The sequence below is a fragment of the Schistocerca serialis genome, chromosome 2 (genome assembly GCF_023864345.2).
Source record: "Schistocerca serialis cubense isolate TAMUIC-IGC-003099 chromosome 2, iqSchSeri2.2, whole genome shotgun sequence".
Lineage (NCBI taxonomy): Eukaryota > Metazoa > Arthropoda > Insecta > Orthoptera > Acrididae > Schistocerca > Schistocerca serialis.
The window spans coordinates 848,559,946-848,574,761 of record NC_064639.1 but is presented as its reverse complement, the minus strand read 5'-3'; the positions used below and the strand labels follow the sequence as shown (position 1 = coordinate 848,574,761).

Genomic DNA, 14,816 nt, shown 5'->3' with positions numbered 1-14,816 from the left:
GCCATGTTACACGTTACATTTCGGAGCCCTGTGGCGATAGGGAATTGCAATATGCATCAGTCCAGTGGAAAGTCGACCGATACTGAAAACAGAAGAAAAAGTCAATCGATACTGAAAACAGAAGAAAAAGTCACAGTCATTACTTTTCAGCACACCGCCGTATCCATGGCCAGACGAGTTGTCTGGTGTAGTGATAATAAATTGTGGACACAAACCTTTCTCGTGAATCAGTCTGTCGATTAGTGAAAACCGTATAAAAACACCTACAGTAGTTCCCCATATTAACTTTTACAACACAGACAGAAAAACATCGCTGGGAACTTTAATTCATCATAATTCAGCCAGTTTGCACGAATTATTTGTAAATTATGTACAGAGTCCTTCCTCGTGAATCAGTGTAACTATTCGTGAAAACATATCCACTAAGACGCGTCCTACAGCTTTCAAATATTGAAGAACAGTTATCTTAAATGTTTAACATCAAAGCTGCTTTTTATTAATAACATCTACTTTAAGAGGTGGGGCATTGTCGTGGAACATGGGCAGCCTTTTGCAACGCTTCGTCTTCACACCCTCCCAATCCTTATCGAGAGATTTTGTATTTTGTTCTTGTTACGGTGTGCCCCTTACGAGTACAATGTAAGTACCACACCATGGCCGTCTCCAAACACACCTAGAAAAACGTTTCCCGACGGTAGTTGTGTACTCACCTTTTGCGGCGGTGATGAAGCTTTGCTCCTCTGCCTCAGAGGCGTATTGATATGTCCAGCACTTCTCAGTAATGATTGGTACGCTAATGACTGGCCCGATACAGGGAACATTTCCGCCGCTGCCGCGGTTCCGCGGGCTTTTTGAATGGCTAGCATTCACGAAATCGTGTGGGTGGCGTGGAAGACGTTTGGCCCATGACTGATTTTCACTCTTTCAACTTTAGTTCTGACTGTGATCCACCAGTCTTCGAGCACCAGGTCTGCCATTTCTTAAGATACTCCAGACTTGTTTGACCGTACACCTAACTACTGTCTTATATGATGATGCACTGTTAGCGTGTAATTTCATCAACTCAGAATGATTTGTTGTAGCATCGTTCCCCATGAAATACAGAAACCGAATTACCGCTCGATACTCCTCTTCAGCAGAGGGCTTTCATTCGGCTCCTGTAGTCTTGGGCTACTGTATTGCGGCGCGGAGACTTCAAGGCCTACCTTGGCTGCAGACATGCTTATCGAAATCAACAAAAATTTAATTGCGTAACTTTATTTTTTCTTTATGATACTTAAAATTTTATGACTAACCGCACATCGTGAACAGTAATTGTTCTAAAGGCTGGTCAGTCCTTAACGCAACCGCCTGGCGGGGATTTTTTTCCTCGCCAGCAGGGAGTATATTTCCCCTCCGTTGCGTGTTTGTTAGGTGATGCGGTACGGTGTATTGCATGAAACTGTTTCAAATGAAATGGCAAAATACAAGTATTCTATTCACTAAAGAGTATTGATGTATGATTCATACGTGCATACGAAATCAACACATGCGGTATGGAGATTATTTCAAGAAGTATCGGAGTACGATTCATCGATTGATAAATAAGTTTCGTGAAACGGGAAGTGTTTTTGACAGAAGATATGGACGGCCTCATACGGTACTCACAGAAGAAAGTCAGGATGACATTGGGTATGTTCTGGAAAGGTCTAGAAAATCTTTCGACGTCTTTGTCAGCAAATGGGAATTTCATATGGCGCTGTTCAAACGGTTACAAAGTTACTGAAGTTACAGCCCTTTAAGTAACTGCAGTGCAAGAACTTAAACCAGGTGAGCCTGCAAGAAGTCTGCGGTTTTCTGAATGGATTTTCAATAAGGTGCATGACAAAGAAATTGACCCTCACCTAACTTTCTTTTTGGACAAACCATGGTCGACCCTACGTGGATACGTTATTCACAAAATGACCGTTATTGGAGTTCTGAAAAGCCTAATGTAATACGCGAGACACCCCTGCATGATCAAACAATAGGAATGTAGTGCGCTGTTAACGGAGAGAGAATAATAGACGCTATTTTGTCCCGGGAAACAATTAACATTGAGACATGTGGAATACATTTCGTGGTCTCTTTTGGTAAATTAACTGAGAGAGAACATGCATTCGCGACTTTTCAGCAGAACTCTGCGACGGCACATACAGCCAACTTCTCACTGCAGGAAATTCGTGACGTCTTATCAAGATAGAGTTATCACTAATAATATATAGCCTCCTAGTTCATCCAGTTTAATACCCTGCGATCGTTATCTCTGAGGGGGGGGGGGGGGGGGAGACGCTGAAAGAAAAAATTCACACAGTGTACATGAACGTAAAACTTAACATTCGCCAAAAAATTGCTGCCATTTGTCAGAAGGAATGAGCCATTTCCTAATCAAAGAAGGGAGGCAGTAACAGCGCCTCCTTGCTTAATATACGTGAGCAGTTTTCTTTTGAAGTGTTTGCGTTATGTATGTTAGAAATAACTTACGCGACAAACCATACTATAGTTACCGCGGACTTCCTGTCACTTGCGTCGCGGGCACAGCAGCCAGTTGCATTAACGATTGTTCACCCTGTGTAACATTTCATCTACTTTGACGTCAGGAGTCTTCTCTCTGCTAAGAACAACATGCCGTCCTGTGACTTCTGAAATTTTCCCGGCGTATTTCTTCTGCTAATAATTTCCGGGTATGCAGCCGGATCCCGTCGACTTTCTGCCACGATATTTCGGCCCAGGGACGTCCGGCGATCATCAGGTGAGTACACAACTACTGAAGAGCCCAGTTGCAGTCGCGGTATTTATGCCGAATCTCGCGCATGCGAAATGTACTGGCATCCTACAGCGCATGCGTCAGGTGTTGACATGCGCGGCATAGCCGAATTGTACGTGCTGCCCTCAGTGGTGAAAGTAAAAGATCTTCTAGTCATTGAGTATCGAATGACGCTGTTGATTCCGCTGTGATTGTATAATTTAATAACAGGATTCCAATTTTTATCCAGCTGAAAGCCGTTGTCACGATTTATAAGATTATCGGCAAGACGTATTTCCACTGATTCTTCGATTACGGAATACCAAAATCCGGAAACCGGAGCTAAAATTTTTGTTCCATTGTATTCCATTGAATGTCCCAAAGAAATACAGTGGTCTGCTACTGCCGATTTTGACGGTTGCCGCAGACGGGTGTATCTTTCATGTTCCGTACATCGTTCATGGACAGTTCTTGTCGTCTGGCCAGTATATGCAGAGCCACATTCACAGGGAATTTTGCAGACGCCCGCTTTCTTCAATTGTAGATCGTCTTTAATGGATCCAACCAGGGCACGGTTCTTTGCTGGTGGACGGAAGATAACCTTGATTTTATTTTTCTTGAGTAATCTGCCTATTTTTGACGACACATTCCCAGCGTATGGAAGGAACGCAGTTGATTTAAAGTCGTCATCAGCGTCCTCAGTGCGTTGCTTCTTGTTATGACAGTTGCGCATGGCCTTCCTTATTTGGCGTGAAGTGTAGCCATTCTCTTTAAAAACCTTCACCAAGTGTTCTAATTCTTCATGGAGGTTTTCATCATCTGATATTACATGCGCTCGATGTATTAAGGTACTGAGAACACCGGCTGTTTGTGCTGGGTGATGGCAGCTTGACGCCTCGAGATACAGACCTGTGTGAGTCGGTTTCCTGTACACAGAATGTCCTAGTGACCCATCATTTTTACGGCGTACTAGCACGTCCAGAAAAGGTAAAGTGCCATCTTTTTCAATCTCCATCGTGAATTTGATATTCTCATATAATGAGTTTAAGTGATGAAGGAATTTCTCCAGTTCATGTCTGCCATGAGCCCATAAAACAAAAGTTCATCTACGTACCGCCAGAAGACCATAGGCATTAAAACAGCAGACTCAAGTGCTTTCTCCTCAAAGTCCTCCATGAAGAGATTAGCTACCACAGGGGACAAAGGGTTCCCCATGGCGACGCCGTCTGTTTGTTCAAAGAATTCGTCATTGAATAAAAAGTACGTTGAGGAGAGTATATGTTCAAACAAGGCCGTCATTTCTGCACTGCATAAGTTACCAATAAGATGTAACGATTCCATTAAAGGCACTTTGGTAAAAAGCGAGACCACATCGAAGCTGACTAATAAATCCGAGCTGCTAAGCTTAACTTCTTTCAAGCGACTGACAAAATCCTCGGAATTACGTATGTGGTGGCAACACTTACCCACATACGGCTTTAGTAGTGAGGCCAGATATTTTGCTGTAGAATAGGTCGCAGCACCAATATTACTCACTATTAATCGTAGTGGGGCACCATCCTTGTGTATCTTGGGAAGACCATAGAGTCTTGGTGGTACTGCATTGTGTGGTCTCAATCTCTTGATAACTTTTCCACGTAGAGAACAGTCATTCAAAAGGATAGCAGTTTTCCTTGATATTCGGCTTGTTGGGTCCTTTTCAATTCTGCGGTACGTAGAATCATTTATCTGACTATATATCTTCTCGTTGTAGGCTTCTCTTGTCAAAAGAACTGTGGCGTTACCCTTATCCGCAGGCAGTATGACACCTGATGATGGCCGGACGTCTCTGGGCCGAAATATCGTGGCAGAATGTCTACGGGATCCGGCTGCATACCCGGAAATTATTAGAAGAACATGCCGTCCTATTTGCTAGGAGCTCTTCGAACTGAGCTGGTGTGATACAGTGTACACCTGTGTTTTGCTCATTAGAAGACCATCTTAAGGATTAACTACCGAAACAAGTGTAGTTGCAGAGTTGTGGGACTATGTCTGTGGGCCGGCCGGGGTGGCCGAGCGGTTCTAGGCGCTTCAGTGTGGAACCGCGCGACCGCTACGGCCGCAGGTTCGAATCCTGCCTCGGGCATGTGATGTCCTTAGATTAGTTAGGTTTAAGTAGTTCTAAGTTCTAGGGGACTGATTAACTCAGATGTTAAGCCCCATAGTGCTCAGAACCATTTGACTGTTTCTGTTTTGTCCACAGGTTTTTTCAAGGCCCGGTACCTGTTCGCCGTGCTAGCAGCGGTGTCGTTCGCCATCATCTATGGGCTGAAGGTGAACCTGAGCGTGTGTATCGTGGCGATGGTCAACCAGACGTACATAATGCAGGGGGTGCAGCACCCCAACGGCTCCGCCACCTCCGGCCATGAGTGCCCGGATGACCCCGACGTTCATGCCTCATCAGAGGTAAGGCATCCAGCACAGTCGCTACGTTAAGTCTTCCTCACACCTGACGTGTTTCTCGTCGTGGAACGCCCCGTACGCGCTCAGAAACGAGCTGGCGCGTCGCACGGAACGCTGCGCAAACAACCAACACGCTTAAAATAGCTATTATCCCCACAATCTAGCTTGAGAGACAGCGCGAGGCCTGCTGGGAGCGGTGAAATAGGCAGAGTCCCCAGCATCCCCTGTAATGTACTGCGTGTGATCAGCCAGTGACAGGCAGCAATCATGCAGTTCATTGGACCACGTCCATGGCATCTTCACAAAAGCGAACAAATTCACTCCTGAAAGGAGATTGCTCTTATTTACGCGCAATATCGAATATAGTAGGACACACACTCATAAGCCAAGACATTCTGACCATTGCCCATCGCGACGTTGATGCCCCCTGGTGGTGTTGCGGGCCAGTGAAGCGGTAACGAAAGTATGTAAGCGGAGCAGACACGGACGGGGGATCAGTCCGTTAACGAGTATCTCGAAAACGTCGCTAGGCGCTAAATGGTTGGACATCCACGATTATACACAGAACGTGGATCTGCTCTATAAAGTCCGATAGATGTAGGTCTGTGTCATCTCTGCCGTAAGAGCACAATGCTGGTGCACGCACAAGGTTTCGGAACACTCCGTTTATAGTACATTGTTGAACACGGAACTCCAATGTGGAGCTCCACAGCAGACCACCACCACGTGTTGACATGTTTACATCTTCAGTTACGATTGCAGTGGACACAGGACATCAGGATTCGGCCGTCGATCAATGGAAACGTGTTGGCTCTTTGCGTGAACCACGTTTTTGCTACGCTAGGTCGATGGTCGTCTCCACAAACGCCGTCATCGAGGTGAACGGCGGCTCGAAACGTGAAGTGCGCCACGGACGCAGGCTAGTTGCCAGCGGTATTTGCTATCGTAGACATTCTGCTGCGCTCGCATGGGACTTGTGGTAGTAGTCGAAAACACGCTGACATCTGCGAAGCATCTACATCTCTTCATGATTGGTGTCTTCCCCGCCGGCGATGTCATCTTTCAGCAATATACACTCCTGGAAATGGAAAAAAGAACACATTGACACCGGTGTGTCAGACCCACCATACTTGCTCCGGACACTGCGAGAGGGCTGTACAAGCAATGATCACACGCACGGCACAGCGGACACACCAGGAAACGCGGTGTTGGCCGTCGAATGGCGCTAGCTGCGCAGCATTTGTGCACCGCCGCCGTCAGTGTCAGCCAGTTTGCCGTGGCATACGGAGCTCCATCGCAGTCTTTAACACTGGTAGCATGCCGCGACAGCGTGGACGTGAACCGTATGTGCAGTTGACGGACTTTGAGCGAGGGCGTATAGTGGGCATGCGGGAGGCTGGGTGGACGTACCGCCGAATTGCTCAACACGTGGGGCGTGAGGTCTCCACAGTACATCGATGTTGTCGCCAGTGGTCGGCGGAAGGTGCACGTGCCCGTCGACCTGGGACCGGACCGCAGCGACGCACGGATGCACGCCAAGACCGTAGGATCCTACGCAGTGCCATAGGGGACCGCACCGCCACTTCCCAGCAAATTAGGGACACTGTTGCTCCTGGGGTATCGGCGAGGACCATTCGCAACCGTCTCCATGAAGCTGGGCTACGGTCCCGCACACCGTTAGGCCGTCTTCCGCTCACGCCCCAACATCGTGCAGCCCGCCTCCAGTGGTGTCGCGACAGGCGTGAATGGAGGGACGAATGGAGACGTGTCGTCTTCAGCGATGAGAGTCGCTTCTGCCTTGGTGCCAATGATGGTCGTATGCGTGTTTGGCGCCGTGCAGGTGAGCGCCACAATCAGGACTGCATACGACCGAGGCACACAGGGCCAACACCCGGCATCATGGTGTGGGGAGCGATCTCCTACACTGGCCGTACACCACTGGTGATCGTCGAGGGGACACTGAATAGTGCACGGTACATCCAAACCGTCATCGAACCCATCGTTCTACCATTCCTAGACCGGCAAAGGAACTTGCTGTTCCAACAGGTCAATGCACGTCCGCATGTATCCCGTGCCACCCAACGTGCTCTAGAAGGTGTAAGTCAACTACCCTGGCCAGCAAGATCTCCGGATCTGTCCCCCATTGAGCATGTTTGGGACTGGATGAAGCGTCGTCTCACGCGGTCTGCACGTCCAGCACGAACGCTGGTCCAACTGAGGCGCCAGGTGGAAATGGCATGGCAAGCCGTTCCACAGGACTACATCCAGCATCTCTACGATCGTCTCCATGGGAGAATAGCGGCCTGCATTGCTGCGAAAGGTGGATATACACTGTACTAGTGCCGACATTGTGCATGCTCTGTTGCCTGTGTCTATGTGCCTGTGGTTCTGTCAGTGTGATCATGTGATGTATCTGACCCCAGGAATGTGTCAATAAAGTTTCCCCTTCCTGGGACAATGAATTCACGGTGTTCTTATTTCAATTTCCAGGAGTGTAGTTGTCCGTGCCCCGGAGCCAGAACCCTGCTAACCTCCACAGTACTACCAATATACATCGGATCCCTGTTATAATCAGTGGTGTATTTCGTTCCAAAGACGAACAAGCAAGCTGTTAAGAAGATGGTCATCATAATGTTTTGGTTCATCAGTCTACTTCTATCACAATAATAAGAAACTCCCATAATCTTTTAAAAAGCATGAAAAAATACTTGCAGAACGGAGGATGTCAAACGGTGACCTCAGAATCTATACGTTTACCCACTATATTGAAGTTGATACATGTCGTCTGCGTCTATCTGTTTGATATTACGAATTCCAAAAGGCTTCAACAGCCGATATCAACTGATATTTAACTGTAACAAATCAAACCAAAAACGATTCTTTCTGATAAATCTTCAGCGGTCATAAAATGCTGACTTAACGACGTTATTGGATGTACTGGATTTATCCAGTCCCACCAACTAGTGAAAAATACGGATATATTTCTTACAATTTCTAAGCTTATCGCCCGCTGCTTCGCTCGAGTTTGCGCAGTAATTACATCTAAAATAATTTTATTAACATATATTAAATCTATTGAAAAATTAATGTATTAATGAGCCATTTCTTGTGCTATGCTGTTCTGACAAAATTAGTTTGTCGCCGTGACTGTTAAATAGCTTGATTTGGTTTTTTCACGCTAATTAAGGCTTCTGAAGCATGGTCTTTTCCGAATGTACTTCTGACGAAAAAGTGAGCCTGGTAGCCGGAATCCAAGGTTTTTGTTAATCAAACATTTTGTGTTCTTGTGGTGATATTTCCTTAGGAACATTCGTCACCTAACATATATTTCTTTATATCTAACTCACAAGTGATATACCAATTTTTCATGGATTTAGCTTTTTTTAATAGAACCAAATATTTTCTTAGAAGATTTCATCCGCTGTTCCACAACGTTAGAGGTTGAATTTCTAAAAAGAGAGAATTTTTTTTTCTAACAGAGATGTCAATACAGATTTCCGTAGATTGAGCTTTGAGAAGGCATTCATATTTAATAATTTCATATAACTTTTCATCCCCTATTCCACTTCCTTAGGGGATGAATTTCGAAAAACACTGAAACATGTGGTTTTTTTCCAACCGATAAGTCAAATACCAATTTTCATAGATCTGGCTTCAAAATTGCCTTAATAGCGACATATTTTCAAAAAATATTTCATCCTCTATTTCACCCCCTTCTTAACCGACGCCTACAGCATAAGATCAACACCCACTGCAAATTTGAAGTTTCTATCCTTTGTAGTTTTGGCTGGGCGATGATGAGTCAGTGAGTCAGGACGTTGCCTTTTATATACAGATATTAAGGGAAAACCCATCACCATGTGTTAAGTACTTTAAAAGATATGTGTCTTCTTTTGATGAGTTGTGCACTGGACTGGGGAGGAGCAGAGGGAAGTGCCCAAAATTAGGACGATTTCTCCTGAAGAGAATCTCCCGTCTCAAGGCAGTGCACTCGACTGACCTCTACAGAGATCAGGTGTAACTATTAACTTAGAGATTTCTGTCACTTTGCTGTGGAGCACTATAGTGTAATTCTTTTATCTTGGCGGTTCGCGCATGCCCACCCAGACGCGGGAGATTGCTGCGTTGCCAGTTGTACGCGCCAAGAGAAGCAGCGCCATAGTATAGTCCGCAAACTTCCGTTTAGGGGGGAGCGCGCAGTTTATGAAGTAAAGCCACTACGGCCGCATTACCCTTTCGCTGCTACAGAGACGTGCTCCCCGCATTCCGCACTGTGCGCGATTTTGTCATCATTGCACTGCTCGCCTGTGCAGACACATGGTGTTTCGACTACTTTGACACACTTTATCATTCGATTTCACAAAAGCTATTTGGCCCAAAAATTTGATTGTTTCACATCTTCTTGACTGATACCTTCCCCCCATAAATGACTTAATTTTGTTTCGATGTTCAAAGCAGTTATTGTGCAGCATTAGATGTAGTAAACCATTGCACGAAATTTTGAAGAGTTTGCAGAGGTAACAGTCCATAGCGTATACTTTCCTTATGGTCAATTTTAGTTGCCACTAGAAATTTCAAAAAATTACATTCAAACAAATAAAATTCATGAAATAAGACACTTCGATATTGTTTTTGAATAAAGAAAATATTAAGCACCGAACAAGGTTTGAACTCAGAACCTTTCACTTAGCAGCCATACACTTTAATCATTACGCTAACACAGCTCGTCATTTAATACATTTCTCGGAGGACTTTAAAATATCACGCAAAATACCAACAGGCACTGTTGGTATGACAATGAATTACTCATGTTTCGTTGAAGAGCAATAGGAAATAAACAATTACCACTGTTCTTTATTGCGAAAAAGCCGTTAGTAAGAATGAATTTCCTTGCTATCGCCTGAATTAGGAGGTTTATTGCTTGTTTGGTTTAATTAATTCATCGAATATGAAGCAATTGGTATAAAGATTGCTTTTTCCAAACTGTCTATAAAAGAAAGTCTGCTAACAAGACATTGCTTTTGTTCAATTACTTTATGTATTACTGGATGTTTCTAAAACTGAAGACACTCGTCCGTGCTCTGCACTGCAGTCGAGCTCAGGCAACGTAGTTCTCTGTTTATTGGCTAACTGTGTTTTGTGACGTCAGATGCGCAGAACGAACCTAAACTCGGCCGCCGTCATAAATGACGCGCACTTTAGCGTCACTCACTTCAGTTGTTGCTTGGCAGCCTGACACTAATTGGTTTCCTGATGAAAAAAAAGCTAAATATACCGGTTCTTCCTTAGTATTCCTGAATGTTTTTAAATAAGTTTTTTGAGCTAAATGGAAATTTTGAGTTTTGTTTTTATTGTATGACTCTTTCATTTGAACTGTCCGTTTGCTTAGGTGGGTGGTAACGTGCTCGCCTCCCATGCAAGCGGGCCTTGGTTCGATTCCTGGCCGAGTTGGAGATTTTCTCCACTCGGGGACTGGGTGTTGTGTCTTCATCAGCAAATCGCCCAATGTGGCGTCGAATGTAATGAGACTTGCCCTTGGCGACCGAATTTCCCTGAATAGGGGGTCTCTCGGTCAACGATGCCATACGCTCATTTCATTTGAACTTTTATCTTGGTAACGACCTGAAACAAGCGAATATCAGTCCGAAATCATACACAGTCTTTCGAATTCTTTCGGTACAGCTAGTGCCCCAGTCACTAATCCGAGAGTCTTCTCAGAGTGAACGATTGATACTCGTTGTGCCAGAACAGGGGACACGCAATAGCGTAAGAGGTCAGGTACAAATGATACCCACTGCTGTAAATTACTTATCACTGAAATGTAACACAGCATCAAAAACTTGCCTCTGTAGCTTTATGACTATTACGCACAGTATCATATAGTCCTATCGTTTGCAGCGAGAAGAATCAACATATTGGCAACTCGAATTCCTTCGATGTCTACCGACTGAGAGTTAGGAAACGAGAAGTCAAAATGTGGGTCCACTGCCCAGCGATTTAGGATACGAACAGCACTGGCGCAAAGACTCACTCATTTAACTGTATGAAAGAAAAGACAACAATTTCAAGTCAATATCTGCTGTCGCTTATTTAAAACACAAATTAATTTTCTGGCATATAATATAGCGTAATGTTTGAAATTCGCCGATAATCCTCAGAATTTCTTATAAAAATGTACTCATGTTTAGAAAAAAACAGAAAACTGTGAACGAGTAGAGATAGAACGTTCGTATTCACAGGACATATACATTAGTATGTTTTGCAGAAATTAGCATTTGAACCATGTCGGCGCGCGGACTCATGGACAACATCGCAATCGCGGCGCAACACCACCTGTCGGTCAAATGTGCCTGTGGCTCGCGCTGTCGCTATAAACCGAAGGTAATCGATCGGTGTGACTTCAGCAGACATGCAGGATGCCTCGCAGACATAATACGCCAACCGTACCGTTAAATCAGTGAGTTTAAAAGGTAGCGCGTTATTGGCATAAGAGGATGTCAGGAAATTGCTGCTCGTGTTGGACGAAGTGTTTCGGCAGTGTAATGGATGTGCAGAATGGTTCACGGAAAGTCGTAGAACACGAGGAGATGGGTCAAGTCGCACCATCCAGACCCCCACCCCTCCCGAGAAGATCGTTACCTCATCCGACTGGCACTGCAGGACAAATCTGCGATCTCCTCGGTTCTGGCGCAACAGTGGACAGTGGAACACATCGTACACTATCAGGCGTGAGAAGCGTCGCCGTTTATTACGGCATGGCTTAGTGCGCGTCGTCCACTTCTCCTCTTACCTTTGACGAATGTGCAGAAACATGCTGGACGCCAATGGAGTAAGGAACGACGTTACTGGGCACAGGAATGGTATCAGATAGTGTTTTCGAACGAATCCAGGTTCTTTTGTTTGAAAATGATGGCCGCATTTTGGGTTGCCATCACAGTGACTGCGTTCGCACAAGACATGCGCTATGGGTCTTAACAGCTGAGATGGTCAGTCCCTAGAACATAGAACTACTTAAACCTAACTAACCTAAGGACATCACACACATCCATGCCCAATGCAGGATTCGAACCTGCGACCGTAGCGGTCGAACGGTTCCAGACTGAAGCGCCTAGAACCGCTCGGCCACTCCGGCCGGCTACATGCAGTGCCAACCCAAGGCCTTACGGTGCGGGGTGCTATTGGGTATAACCACAAATCACAGTTGGTGCGTGTCCGGGGCACTGTGGCCAGAATAACTTACGTGAAAGACATGCTGCTACCCTTAGCCATACCCTTTCTGCACAACACTCGAGACGCCATTTTTCAGCAAGAATTACACGGTCACATGCTGCTGCACGAACATGTGTCTTCTTGGTGTCACAGGGTGTCTGCGTTTTGCCCTGGCGCGCCAGATCACCAGACTTGGCGCCAATCGAAAATTTGTGGTATGTGAAACGATGGGTGCAGCGCTGTGCCCCAGTGCCAACCACGACATATGAACTTTGGAACCACTCGCGCCTTATATGCGTCGATGCCATGACGCATGGAACAAGTTATGAGGGCCCATGGCGGACCCTGTGCCTACTAGGCAACACGACGCATACTGAACCGAGGTGACTGAAATGCTAATCATGTCTGCAGAACATACTAGTGCAAATGCCCTGTGAATGTAAACGTCCCATGTCGAAGATCTCCATATTCATTTAACATCCATGCCTGTTGGAGTTTGTTATGCGTCTGCAGGAACGGTAATTTCCAAGAGTGGTTGCCTATCGAAGTTGGAGGGCTGCAAATGATACATATCGAAGTTGCGATAGTAAATCGATTATGGAAGTCTCGTGGCGCGCGTTACGAGTATGTCAATACAGAACGACAAAAGAAATGCGTTAGAGAAGCACTTGTAAATTGAAAGGAGACGACTTACCTTACTCCGTCGTCGGTGTTATCGTCTTGTGACAGTCCGCGTGATGTATAAGCTGCAGGGGCAATTCCTTTTTCCCCGTACCCAGGGTAAACTCTGCCAATATCGCGCAGGAATATCGGCAGAGAGTCGCATGCGTCGACTTTCCCTAGCAAACGCAAGTTGTGAAAGTATAGGTACTGGAACAAATACAGTTCGTCTCTCTGTCCTCGACACCCTTCTCTTTTTATGGTAGACTTGACAGACTTCCACAGCCGTTCTATATTCTGGGTATGGACACTGGCGTCATCAGAAGAGACAAACTCGACAGAGTGGTTCACGAATTCGTGCTCGAATCCTTCAGCTTTGAGAGTCTGATACGACTGAAACCCGTCTGTGATGACTTTTGTTCCAGGCAGTATGAAATGTTTTATGAGACCCACTAACGTCACCTTGTCTCGGGACAGTACTCTCACAACGAAACACTTGCGTGACTCCCTTTCTATCCCACCAAAAACCCAAATATGATCTACTTCACTTTTAGAAGGTCGTCCTTCGTCTAGCAATATGAGACTCGTCTACTTCTATTTTATTCGGTCCAGCAGTTTGCACACTGTCATTTGTCACTATCACGTAGCACACTTCTCGGCAAAACCCGAAGTAGTCACATACGGTATTTGCCGATAACTCAGTTTCTGATGCTGTAGCTTGCTACGTATAATCTCCAATCCAGCACGACACAAGAATTACGCTCGTCTGAATCGAATCGATAATGTATAGGACTCGAACCACGTATTTTTCCTGGTGCTGGTTCGCTTTCCGGAAGTCCGCAAAATAAATGCAGTTTCACAGACTTCGCACCACCACAGTCAACACAGTCCCTCCTTTCGTCGACCGGCAGAAGTCCATATTTCCGACAAAAAGTCAAACATTTGTCTATACTGGATATGCATGGAATTAGATTTTTCCATGTGTGGCAATCCGCAGAAGAAACTTGAGAAGCTGCACACATTACACTCGCTATGAAGAGAAACTGTGTCGATTTCCCAATGGAATCACAAACAATTACGGCGGGAATGTTATGTACTCGAACTGAGAAACAACGTAAAACTGATAAAAATGACGATCACAAATAATTTAGCATAAAGTGCGCAACGAGACTTCCATAATCGATTTACTATCGCATCTTCGATTGTATCGTTTGGAGTCCTCCAACTGCGATAGGCAATCATTCTTGAAAATTACCACAGGAGCATGCAGTCGATATGACTGCTGTGTTTTGGGTGCCACAGATAGGCGGGAGGCCGATGTTTGTTGATAGCTTACCTTTTGACTGCTACCGTTGCTCCGCTCTGTTACTGCATTTCACGGTTTTCCTAATATTTTGTTGGCCGGGGACGGACACATTCGCGTTGTTCGCCATTCGCCTCGTCTCAGACTGTTGCTGAGCAACGGTGTGGACCGCTACGGAGACTCCTATATTGTTGAAAACTGCGCCACGGCAGTATGTTGTTTTACTCTAAGACGATATCCGGAAAATAGTCATCACACAATTAGGAAAATTATCGAGCGATAATAGCAGGGGTGCAACGAGGCAGCTACAACTGGGCCAGTGTCCCCGAGGGTTTGGTGCCGCCGGAATTAAAAATAAGGAAAAGAGAGGAAGAATTAAGATGGGAAGGAAAAATTCAAAATTCAGTAAAATCGATCGCATAGGAGAAGCGTTTGTTA

General features: G+C 45.5%; 1 protein-coding gene across 2 annotated transcripts in view; it reads left to right on the top strand.

The window, feature by feature from the left end:
- Positions 1 to 14,816, top strand: part of LOC126458128 (sialin) — a 311,357-nt gene that overhangs the window by 77,924 nt on the left and 218,617 nt on the right. For both annotated transcript variants that reach the window (XM_050094964.1, XM_050094963.1), the window contains exon 2: positions 5,007 to 5,209. In XM_050094964.1, coding sequence (XP_049950921.1) covers positions 5,007 to 5,209 — 203 coding nt within the window. The remainder of the gene's footprint in view (positions 1 to 5,006; positions 5,210 to 14,816) is intronic.